General features: G+C 34.7%; 1 protein-coding gene across 1 annotated transcript in view; it reads right to left on the bottom strand.

Annotated features, from left to right (window-relative positions):
• The window catches only part of LOC100176289 (SCO-spondin-like), a 14,090-nt gene extending 1,779 nt beyond the window's left edge, over positions 1-12,311 (bottom strand). The window contains exons 1-28 of the mRNA XM_018813796.2: positions 12,175-12,311; positions 11,756-11,811; positions 11,261-11,386; positions 10,444-10,560; positions 9,994-10,155; positions 9,619-9,704; positions 9,278-9,363; positions 8,944-9,046; positions 8,629-8,800; positions 8,177-8,335; positions 7,375-7,569; positions 6,973-7,137; positions 6,621-6,754; positions 6,253-6,385; positions 5,812-6,006; positions 5,388-5,521; positions 4,842-5,022; positions 4,407-4,537; positions 4,043-4,223; positions 3,509-3,639; positions 3,115-3,292; positions 2,662-2,802; positions 2,388-2,476; positions 1,957-2,059; positions 1,537-1,656; positions 1,095-1,211; positions 637-783; positions 2-324 (exon numbers count right to left, since the gene is read on the bottom strand). Of these exons, the coding sequence (XP_018669341.1) occupies positions 2-324; positions 637-783; positions 1,095-1,211; positions 1,537-1,656; positions 1,957-2,059; positions 2,388-2,476; positions 2,662-2,802; positions 3,115-3,292; positions 3,509-3,639; positions 4,043-4,223; positions 4,407-4,537; positions 4,842-5,022; positions 5,388-5,521; positions 5,812-6,006; positions 6,253-6,385; positions 6,621-6,754; positions 6,973-7,137; positions 7,375-7,569; positions 8,177-8,335; positions 8,629-8,800; positions 8,944-9,046; positions 9,278-9,363; positions 9,619-9,704; positions 9,994-10,155; positions 10,444-10,560; positions 11,261-11,386; positions 11,756-11,811; positions 12,175-12,188 (3,879 nt within the window). The 5' untranslated portion in view covers positions 12,189-12,311. The remainder of the gene's footprint in view (position 1; positions 325-636; positions 784-1,094; positions 1,212-1,536; positions 1,657-1,956; positions 2,060-2,387; positions 2,477-2,661; positions 2,803-3,114; positions 3,293-3,508; positions 3,640-4,042; positions 4,224-4,406; positions 4,538-4,841; positions 5,023-5,387; positions 5,522-5,811; positions 6,007-6,252; positions 6,386-6,620; positions 6,755-6,972; positions 7,138-7,374; positions 7,570-8,176; positions 8,336-8,628; positions 8,801-8,943; positions 9,047-9,277; positions 9,364-9,618; positions 9,705-9,993; positions 10,156-10,443; positions 10,561-11,260; positions 11,387-11,755; positions 11,812-12,174) is intronic.
• Positions 12,312-12,521: the final 210 nt, after the last annotated feature.

Genomic DNA, 12,521 nt, shown 5'->3' with positions numbered 1-12,521 from the left:
AGATCGCTTGACATGACTCGATCTGAAATCCAGATCGCCATCGACGACGTCTGTACATCCTGGTCCACCAGACTACACCACCTACGCATTGCCTTTCTCTCCTCCTTTGCCCTTGACCGCACGACGCTGGACAATCTGGCCAGCTAGCCCAGTCTCCCCACCTTCCGGGGCAAACATCCACACCACAGCCTTGTGTTTGGTTAGTTAACACGCCGAACTCATCTCCTGGACATTCGATTCCGCTTGGGCACTCCCGTGTTCGATATTGATTCCCTCCGTCGCAGCTCACAGTACATTGAGACCACATAGACCACTGTGTGAAGCCTGAATTACGAAGATGGATGATTAAAAACTGTTACGTATTTATCACCGCGTAAAAGGTTGTTATGCAGGATTTTTGAACGCGGTGCCCGCCTACACGTTACGTCGTATGTAACTTTGTGGCCAACTGTTTTTTCTCTTTTATGGGGTCTATTTGGATTTCGACTACTCATTTGTCACTATCGGATTGGAGCAATAAACATCCATTGTGTTTCAGGAGACAAATAAACAATGGTAGCAGCATTTAACATCTATTATCTTTTAAGTCAATGCGAGCACTTACGCTCAATGTGAAACAAATAAATATCCCGATACCTGAACAGGATTGAACGTTGCACGATCTAGTTTGAGTTGGTGAACCTTTACAGCCACGTCCAGATAAGTTCCGACAAGATCTCGTACGAACTTGTGCCCCACCACCACAAGTAAACGTACAAGTGGACCAAGCACCCCATGCTTCATCTGAAATAAATTGTTTCGATTTTGTATAAATGTAAATATCTTTATAAAAATTGACGTCTTTTGCACGTATGTCGTAAAGTTACTAATACAGTACTGTGAGGTAAGATGGGACACTTTTTGCACATAATATCCGAATATCCTGAGCGTGTTTTATAGAATTCACAACGGTCTAATAATGTCATACGAATTGGGTTTTATAATAATTCTCGCCCAAAATATGTTTTTAACTCACATACCAAGTTCCAGGTCATACTGGTACAAAGAGAAAATAACATGATATAATTTCTAGAAGAAATAAAAATGTTACTCACGGCAAAAGTTGCATGCAACTGGGCAATTATTAAATGCGTAATCAAGAAAGTTGTAGCAGAAGCTAGTGAAAGATGTGACATATCCTGCACAGTTTGCCATTGCACCATCAACACAATCTAAAAAATAAAATATATTAATGTATTCGGTCGATCAGATGGTAAGCTATACCAAAAACTCTCATAAAAATGTATTACGAATTGTATGAGATAGCTCAAAGTGGCCCAGAGGTCTGTAATGGTGATGCTATATGGATCAAATAGTACCATTGATGTACATTTTACAATGGTTAAAAATGACATCAGTGGGGTTGTTTAGAATTTAACTTTACTTCACACAAATTGATTCTATCTTTTTCATGCCTATGCTTCAAAAACCTTTATTTTTTTTCCCCAAACCAATGAACTTTAGTCTCATATTTCCCCACAGTATTAGGTACATTACCTGGACATGGTGTCTCATTACAAGTTGATACCATAGTTGCTGCATTACTGGGACATTCAGCACTGCCTATGCTTCCTCCATTACAAGATCTTGATTTTGTTCTTGTTCCTCCAGAACAAGCTATAAAAGTGTGTTGGCATAAAATGAACTTAACATTGCTGTGTTACGGTGCTTCTTAACAAATCAGTTCCACTTGATTTGTTTGGTCACATACTAGTTATACTGTAGTAGTTCACAAAGCCATTTAACAGTTAGTATAAAGCAAAGGTAGAGTTCAGTCACATTAATATTTAACAATAACATTACTGAAAAAGAATTTAAAAAATATTTCTTTTTCTAATCATGTAAAATGTGATTAAGTTTCCCATAGTGAAACACAATTCTACCAAACAAGCTCCTAATGCATTGTATTCGACTTACTTCTATCACATTCTCCCCATGTTCCCCAAGAAGCCCATTCTATTAGACATTCCACACCACATGTTGTGTTTATGAAAGATGGTCCACTACAAGTTCCACCACCCTGTTCAGGGTAAAAAAAGCATTAATGCATTTGTTACTTTACACACAATTTAATAGAAACAATTTAGTTTAATAAATATTTATGAGGATTATTTTTCAGGCAGCTATCTTCAAAGTAATATTTTAAAATAATTTTAAACACAAATCTGATCCGTAACTTAACCTAGTAGTTAAAATATCTAGCAAAGAAGAAATTTCACAGTAAAGCTACATGAATGTTTGTTTATAAGATTACTTAAGTTTTATTTCTATCTTTAAAAACAGTACCTCAGATCAAATTAATAAATAAATAAAAGAGAAGGAATTTAACAGCAGAACGAAATATTTACCAAACACTGGCGACTTCTCGTCTTATACCCGTGCAAGCCACATGATTTAGAGCAAGGGGTAAATGGCGTCCAAGCTGTCCATTCGCCAACTGTGACAAAATGTTTAAATGTAGTTCATGCTTTTCTTTACACTTTTTCAAATTTTTCAAGCATTAAAACAATGAAATAAACTGTATACAGCTTTCAGAAACAAACCTATATTGAAAAAAGTTAAATAACTCTATGCGTAAAGAGGATTAAAGTAGCTTAAGAAATATTAAAGGTTTCCACTTACCACACACAGTGTCTAAACAGTTTTCAGTTTCAGTAAGTCCATCATTGCAGCTTCCCCCTGTACAATTCCTATGTCTTGTTTTGGTGCCTGGACCACAAGTAGTACTGCATTCACTCCATGTCGACCAATCTGTGTACTCTCCTGTAAAATATTAAATTAAATTAAGCTTGAATGCAAAGATAGGTATGTAATCTAAAATTCATTTTCACTAAAAATCATTTAATTTGAGCTAAAACTGTACAGACAGACCGAACAATTTTTTCAACTAGTCCGCACTATGAATGTTACAAGCAGATTATGTTCTGTAGTTTTTATTTACTCCGATATTCATAAAGAAAAGTATTCACTAATACAAAACCAAATAATGTGCTAATAAAAAATACAGTAAACATCTTTATAATGCTTTGAACAACAAAAACATCTTTGTGTAAGTTTATAAACCATTGTACATACCAGGACATGGGTTTCTTTGACAATTTATCACTTTAGTGTTACTGCCTTCACAATTTGTGAGACTGTTTGCATTCAAGCAAATACGAACGGCTTGTTTTGTGCCGCTTCCACAAGTAGCAGAACAAGAGGTCCAGCCAGACCAGTCGCTCCATGAGGCACAAGCGAATACGTTGCAAGACTGTAAGATTAAATATAAATTCATAATATTAATATACTTACGGTGTGAAAGTATCAAAGGAATTGGTGAAAATTTTGCATTAAAATATTAAAAAAATAATAAAATGGGTAAATGTAAGAATTTGCAGAAATATTGTAACATATACAAATAGGGTGGTATATTTAGAAATTGCAGAATAGTTTTATAAAAATTGATAAAACACAATTTGTAACACACCTGGTGGTTCACTGTGTCCCCCACACACCCATCTTGTCCTACATTTCCATTCTCGCAAGTTCTGGTTCTGCTTTTGTGGCCTCCCCCACAAGACGCATTGCATGCACTCCAACTTGTATATTCAGTGAAAACTATAAGATAATTTAGATCAGTGAAAATAAATATGAAAGGAAAGCAAAAGTAAAATTTGGTTTAAAATCAATGATCTTTGAAACTAAACATTGAAATTTGATCGAACTATTTTATAAATAGGAATCTCTACGTAGTTAAAACATGCCAAAGTCATTGTGTGTTTAGGCCAATAACATAGTGATATTTTATGGTTCATTTAGCATGAGTAAATAATATTAAGACACAAAAGACTTTAGTGGAAAAGATAAAAAATAACATACAAAGTTACATTCATAAAAAATCATAAGTTGGTACGAGGTCTATGTAATATTAATCAGTGTAATAGGATAAAGAAGTGCCATTAATTTATATATTTAACTTGAGTTTTATATTTAAAAATTAAAAGTTGAAATGTTTACTTACAGGGACATCCATGGACATTGCATGCTTTGCTACCACTGGTCTGACCAATACAACCCTGGTCACCAATGACACCATCAATACATGTTCGTTCCCTTACAGTAGTTCCATTATTACAAGACCTTGAACATTCCGCCCATGGACTCCATTCAGAAAAGTGAGGACAACTGTGTGTGTTGCATGACTGAAAAAAATGTATGTTTATTAACTTAGTTCAAAAAAGTTTTTTTTTGTAATATTAAAACACATTTTATGATATTGCTTAAAATTTGCTGCAAAATTTTTGCTAATGTTTTTTAGTTATTTAGTTACATTTCCTCTAATAAGTCCAATCGTAAATTTAAGTAGTTTTAGACCAGTCACTTACCATCGTCATGCTAGCATCTCCATTACATCCACCATCTCCAATATTTCCATTGTTACAGTTTCGACTCCGGGTCTTGGTACCACTGGCACAAGATTTACTGCATTGGTTGAATGCAGACCATGGCGCCCAAGCTGTAACAACAACAACACACATTAAAACAGTGATTGGGTATATACAACTCCAAAAGTTACTTGAACTTCTGAATAAAGTCATACCATAAAGCCATGCATAACTGTTATACATACTGAAAAGCGAAATTATTTAATGTTTTAACAAAAAACTTTGTATTAACACCCAATTAGAAGTGTATATGAAACAGAACACTGTTTTAAAATAAGTGTGTTGTCGCTGCCATGCCATGCGAGAATAAATAAAATTTATTTTTAATCAAATAGGATTAAAAGATTTTCAACTGCAAATTAAAGCAAATATTACATGGACAATCGTCAGTTTGACATAGTTGATATTTTGTATCACTTCCAGGACAACCCCCTTCTCCCACAGTACCCCCAGTACATTGTCGGGAAGCTGTTTGTCTTCCACCATTGCAGGACAAGGAGCAAGTAGACCAAGGGGACCACTGTTCCCAAGTGCCACATAGTTGTTCATTGCAAGCCTGTAAAGATAAACCATGCTAATAAACAGATTTTTGACTGTTACATTTTCGTAGCACCAGATCCTTACTGTTTTTTTACACAAGAATCAGTCAATTCCATGAGCACCAGATTAGGGTCAGATTTACAGAATTTATTACAGTTAAGCTTAAAAATTGTTTAAATTTTATAGGGTATGTGTTGAAATATGCTTATCGTGCTATAAATAAGCACAAAAAGATGTGGCATAGTGTATTGGTACAACAAGCAAAGTTTTAAACAGTGACCAAAATAATCAATGTCACTTATTTACCTTTGCAAATTACACATATGTCTTACTGCATACACCTTAAAGATCATACAAAATAAATAAGTTTAATCTTCTTACCTCTGTCTCAGTTGCTTCTTGAGGAGGACATCCAATATCTCCAATCTCCCCATCCATACATGGGCGAGATCTTTCTCTTGTTCCTCCACCACACGACACACTACAACTCTGCCATGCACCAAAACGTCCCCAACCTAATGAAAAAAATAGAAATAAATTTCATCCCAAAAATTATCTCCGCAGTAAATCAAAGCTTTAAAAATCATTTGGTTAAAATTGTAATCTCTCTAAATTATCCCCTTTAAAACATTATACCAAGAAAAATTTCCAACAATACTATCATTACAATAAGAAAACTGTAAAACAGATTTAACATATTGGTAACCCTAATACAGTATCAGTCTTCCCATCTTACTCTGTAATAAAGTAGTATCTTTTAAAGTCATAATGATGCCAACAAGAAAATACATTTTAAACTACTCACGTGGGCACATCTGTGTTTCACATGATCTTGTTTGTGTTGCATCCCCATCACATTCAACTGTGCCACCATGTTGATTACAGGTTCTGGTGCCCATTTGAGTACCACCTCCACAAGTTCTTGAACAAACTGACCATACCCATTGGTTCCATGTTGGACATTGTAAAGTGCTGCAAGATTCAGATTTGGCAGCACTCCCTGTAGAATGTAAAAGTACAAATGGGGTGTTACATTTGTATTAATGATAGTAATTATCTTGTTATGACCATTTTTGTTTTATACACTATCTAAAACATGTTTTTACATTTTTTGAGAAAGTCCGTGTGAGAGAATTTTCTTACATACAAAACAATCGGGCAAAAACATAACCAAATTTATTCCTAAACTGAAGTTACACAAACGGTGTTGTTTTTGAGAAAAATTGTATCATCATATTATTCTTACCACTACAAGGGTTCGATGTCCCCATAGTGTTACATGTCCTTGTAGCCGTTCTTGTTCCTCCACCACATTGAGCTGTACAAGTTGACCACCCACTCCATACAGACCATGTTGGACAGTCATCGGTATTACAAGGCTGAAAATCAGGCTAGCTTAATAAATAAGAAGAATCTCTCACTCACAGAAGCAATTACACACATAAAAATTTAAAAAGTAAAATAAAAATATAATATTTTTTTAATGTGGATACATAAATCTATGTTATGTTTAATTTGATAAAACTAATAAGATAAAGTTTATACATTGCGTTTTAGGACTTTATTTGAAACATAAAAACAGTCAAATCCAAGCTATTTTAACCAAATCTTCACCTCTGTTGCATTTGCACCAGATGCTTCACATCCAACATCACCAATGTTCCCATTAAGACATGGCCTACTTCTCATTCTCTCTCCTGCCCCACAGTTTGCATCACATGGCCCCCATGCTGCCCAAACTCCCCAACCTGTGTTCAAAGTAATACACCTCAAGACATGGCCACATGGGTATATTGGAAAATGTTGTCAATAATTATATTTAAATTATAGTCAATAATTTGTACTACTAAAAATCGCAATCATACTAAAAGCTGTTATCTTGTGATAAAATTTATATCAAAAGAAAAATATTTTCAGGTGATTTTTTTCGCTAATTTTGTTAATTTATGCGACTTAGTATTCTTACTTGGACAGAGTTGAGTGTTACAGCTCTGCGTTTCCAACTCATTTCCCCGGCAACCGGGTCCTCCAGCTGTGCCTGATACACAAGTCCGTCTTCGAATGTGAGATCCAGTGCCGCATGTTTGTGTGCATAACTGCCAACTTGCCCATTGTGTCCAACCTGCACCTCCTATCAATTTAACATAAGATTTAAATGATTTCACAGCAGTAGCAACTGTGGTGATACAACTAATCCTTCTCACTATGCAGTGAAAAATCTTATCTATATATAAGTTTGTAAAGTAAAACAGTGACCTAAAACCATATAGAGTAAACAATAAGGAGTATAAATATTAAAAAAACTTTGTAACCTTTTCTGATGAACAAGCTTAGTGATAATCTTATATTAAATTAATTCACCACTAACCTCCTGGAGTGCATCTCCTGTTCTTGTTAAATTGAATATTTGTTTTCGTGTTTATCCATTCTTCATACATTTCAACTTTAGTGTACACACCATAGTAGTTGGGACTCGCACAACCCTTTCCATAAGACACAACACCAGCAATGTACCAAGAACATGAGTCACAACGTTGACAAACTAATGGACCACCAGAGTCACCTTGCAAAAGAAAATATAGTTGCTTTATAAAGTAATGAACTGAACACATGGTCACTTATATGAGAATAATCTTTGGGTACACTGATCTTAAAGTAAAATATAATTAATGTTAACCTAATTCAGACAGAAATACAGAATCTAGGTCAATATATATATCTGTAAAAAATACATGTAAGAGCAAAAGATCAAAGTAGAGAACTATGCAATAATTACACAAAATTTCGATAAAACCATGTTATTATGAGATTTAAGTCAAGATGGTTGATAGTATCTACATACACTGTAAGATAATGAGACTAATTAAGCAGCAGTGGGTGCACTGTTATCAACATATGAACCACATAAAAGTCAGGAGACATAATTATATATAATGAATTATCTAAACCACAAAACTCTAAAAGAGGGTTACCACTTGTTAATTCTTCTTCATTATTTTTGGCGCAACCATTATACCATATATTAGCGAAAAAAGATTCTTTTAAATTCTGCGACAGGTGCTATTGGGACTTTTAGCACAACTGTTACAATTTTGCCCTTTTAGAAAAGGTAACCTCAACAAAAATTGTAAGTGTAACTTTAAGATTATGTGTCCAAACACTCCACCTACCTTGACATGCATCCCTTCCACCTCCTCTATAACCAGCACATAACATCTTCTGTGTATCGATTGGATACTGTGTGGAGTTGTATGACCTTGCACATGTATTAATATCAACAATGGGGAGTTGAACCTCTCTGAGAATTTTTGCAGCTGGTCCTCTGTACGCTGTGATAATACAATATTTGTAATATCAATATTGTAACATGAGGATAAGTATGAGAACTGATATAAAATAAACGAAACTTCACCGAATGAACATTTGAGATTTACCTTTAAAGGCATTATTTTTGCAACAGTTTCTATAAAGAGATGACCTTTTTTAAATTAAGATTTTTAAACACAGCTAATAAAGTTGAAATTTTAAACTGTGTATGTTGTGTAGCCAATAAAACTTAAAAATATTGTTCTTTAATTTAACTATTGAGCAGATATTTACTTTATGATTTGGAATATCCTACCTGTTGTACCATACCCTGTAACCCAACATCTAGCTCCTGGTGGTGGGACTTCCCCGTTTGGTAGACACACTTTGCTTATAAATGGACCAGAGACAACAGGGCTGCTGACACGAAGCAATGCAATATCATTGTACGGGAACCTGTTCTTGTCCCATTGCTCATGCAATATCAACTAAAAAGAATATACACTTTTAGAATGGTCATTAAACATTTGCTGGCAGATTTGACTTTTCAGAAACTTATCTTAAATCGAAAAAGATTTTCCTATCTTAACAACCACAAAAGTATTTTTTATTTATTAGGAGACAGAATTACCTGAGTAGCATCACGAATTTGAACATGCGGTTCTTGTGCTTGAGTGGCATAAGGATTTAAACGACCAAAATACATTTTAACTGTTGTGCTGGCTGTGGCTGTTCTGTAAACACGTTAAAAGTTTCATTAATACTGTAATGTTCCCAAAATTTAATTATGTTACTATTCTTGATTTAATCAAGTAAGGTTAAAAGTCTTGTCAAACCCATAAAAATCCCCTAAAAACACCAATTATCTAGACTAATTTACAACAAATGAAACAGTAAAAGTCATTTTTCAATAATATAAACAGATTTAATTCTTTACAAACAAATAGTTAAAATGTTTAACAAACCTAAAGCAATGAGCCGCAGTGAGTACCCAATTCTCATCAATCAATGTACCTCCACATAATGTAGAACCATCAATAAGTATGTAGACCTAGATATATGCAACAAAACTTACCTATAGGATAGTATAATATGAATAAAACATGGTAGTCTTATAAAAATAATTCGTTAAAAAAATCTTTGGGGTGAAATAAAATACTTAAATAATGTTACTATTCTAAACCATAACGAACTTGCGGTTCGTGAAAATGCGAGAGCAATTAGGATTGAACAGTTGCATTATGATTTTATGACTGTATTTACTAATAAACCAATAGACCACTGAAGTTACGTAAAACCAATGTACCATCCACGGCCAACCTCCGAGAAAGCCAGATTTACCACCGACAATGCGTTCGTCTGCAGCAGTTACGTCTCTACCACATGTGGACCCTGTAGAAAGAATTAAATTTGTGCGTATAATAAAATACGGCGATGACAACTTTAAAATATAGATTGGGGTTTAATAAATAAACCACCACGACGCATATAGCATCGGAGTACGTGTTCGCAAGGAAATCAAACCGCTATTTTACAAACACTAAAGTTACAGCGACCTTCGCTTCGGAGGAAAACTATAAAAGGTGCAATCCCTATAGGATATACACCCTGGTGTAAATTTTTTCAAGCAATATGACGAAAAAATATCTTTTACACGTTCATATCGACTCGCCGCAATTACCTATTTCCTGCTGGCAACAAGTACCACTTTGATAGCGGTTGTTTTGCCCACTAATGGCACGACATGACTGATTTGAACATTGAAAATTTCCTCTTAAATTGACGCAATACGGAATGCTCGGGTTCGGGCATGGGAAGTCCATAGTTGCGCACTCATCAACGTCTGAAATAGAAACATTTCGGATAAAATCTAGCACAGTTCAACGCAATTTCCATGTCTGCGGGCAATTGCAAAACCACAGCTTAAGATGTGTCATAATGTGAAGTACGTGTCAATTGTAAATGATTTTAAAGCTTCTTAACCGTCTGCTACACCGCATGCTGAACTATTAAATAATTTGCCCCGTTGGTTTTCTGTTTGAAATCAAACACGTATCGTAATACTCCAGCTACAAACCAAGTTAAATGCGGTATTCCAAGATCCAAGCAAACTTTTCTATAAGGCCTATACCTGTGCAGTTTTTCCCGTTGCTTGCAAGCTCATAACCAGGATGGCAACTGCATTGAATCACGTCGTTGTTAATGTGGCAAAGATGCTCGCATTCTCCGTTATTAGAACCACACCTCACTGAAAGAAAGACATAATCAAATTATAATATATATATATTGTAGGGTGGGGGAAGACGGGATACCTTTAGCCCATAATATTCAACTATCCTGATCGTGTTTCAAACAATTAACAACGGTCTATGGGAGCTGCGAGGATATGGTTTTATATTTATTTAAATGTTTTTTTTGTTTACTACCAAATGTAACGAGAAAATAAAATAAATGAATGTCCCATCTTCCCCCATCCTAATATAAATGTATAGATTTTAATAACACTCTATTCTTTATTTGGTTAAGAGACGTGAACATGGGAAATGAGCAATACTCTGAAGTGATTTTTACAGAAAAGTCGAAAACATTAGTTCCTTTTCACATGGCGATGATGTGTGATCACTGAATTCATTCCCATAAACTTAACGTATTCACCGCTTGTGCGCACTTTAGGCCACATATGACCTAAATCCCAAGCCTTCGATGAGTAAACCTCACCCTGAAAAAGTATTACAGTAGGGTGGGGGAAGATGGGACACCTTTAGCACATGATATCCAAATATCCGGATCGTCTTTTAAACAATTAACAACGGTCTAGGGGAGTCGTGAGGATACGGTTTTATAATTCTTTGCATTTTCTTTGTTTGCTACCAAATTGAGCGAGAAAATAAAAAGAAAAGGTGTCCCATCTTCCCCAACCTTCTATATAAAACACTGGGAATACTCACCGCTTGATCCGCCTGTACTCGGGCATGAACCACATACGTTGGGACAGTTTGTCCTCATGCTGGCCGCATAACGAGCATTGGTGCAGAAGTGTGCAAAAGATTGACACCAGGATTGGTCGGTACATGCTAAAGGGTAATGTGTAATGTGTTAGATCTAAATTGGGTAAGCACAACTAAGAACATATTTTAACCAGCACGTAATATAAGCACATATTGAAATTCATTTTTGCAGCTAAAACACGAATACTGGATTAATAATTAAATTCGTTAATGTGTTTCTGTAGATTGTGTAAAGTAAGTGATATATTTCAACAGTATAGGAATAGTTGGAACAAAACGCTCTGTAGAAAATAAAACAGAAAAAGTTCTGACTGTATACGTTTCCCTCCATGCTAAAACAAACAGCGTGAACAAACCCGAAAACAATAATTCTTATCGCGAAGTTATACTTTGTTACGTCCTAATTAATACAAGTTAAGAAGGAACTCGTCTCACCTTGGGCTTCTACTCTGTGAAGGTGAAGAGAGCATAACAAAACCACCGTTATTAACCTACGCAGTGTTGATATTAAATGATTAAAGTTGACGATTAAAAAGATTTTAAAATTATCAAATAAAACCAAGTTAATTTTGTAAGAGAAGGTAAAGTTATTTTATCTGTACGACGTTAAGGTTAAAAACAAACCAATACAGTAATCGAGTCATAAAAAAGAAGTAATAAGTATGTGGAACGTTGTTATTTAACTTTGCTATGATATGGAGGTGTCAAATTGACAGTGTAATAATAAACCACATGAACTATATTAACACAAGCATAAAACTATAGCAGTACAATCCTTCCTATAATTTATTATCTTTAGCTAATTAAATTCGATTAATACAAGACACAAATAATAATGATAATTTTTGGCATACCTGATAGATAACATCTCTGGAACAACTTAGTCGAACCTTTCAGATAAAATAAATTTATATAAGCAGCTATAGCTTAAACTGCTAGTTACAGTTTCTTAAGATAAAGCAGTATTCTGTCTGTTTTGGTGTGTCTGCTCCTGCAACAGAAAAAATAAAGCTCGAATAGAAAAAAGTTCACGTATTCCTAATAAGCAAAATACACGGTTTATAATGAGGTAATTAATTAAAGATAAGTAATTGGAACAAGTATATGCCAATAGACATGTCGCTCGTGGAACTAAATTTAACCTTATAACTGTTCGTTTATTTACAGTCTGGAGACAGCAATGCTTTCTTTTCGGTTTTCT

The sequence above is a fragment of the Ciona intestinalis genome, chromosome 10 (genome assembly GCF_000224145.3).
Source record: "Ciona intestinalis chromosome 10, KH, whole genome shotgun sequence".
NCBI lineage: Eukaryota > Metazoa > Chordata > Ascidiacea > Phlebobranchia > Cionidae > Ciona > Ciona intestinalis.
The sequence above is the reverse complement of the archived record's forward strand: the minus strand, read 5'-3'. Positions and strand labels throughout refer to the sequence as shown.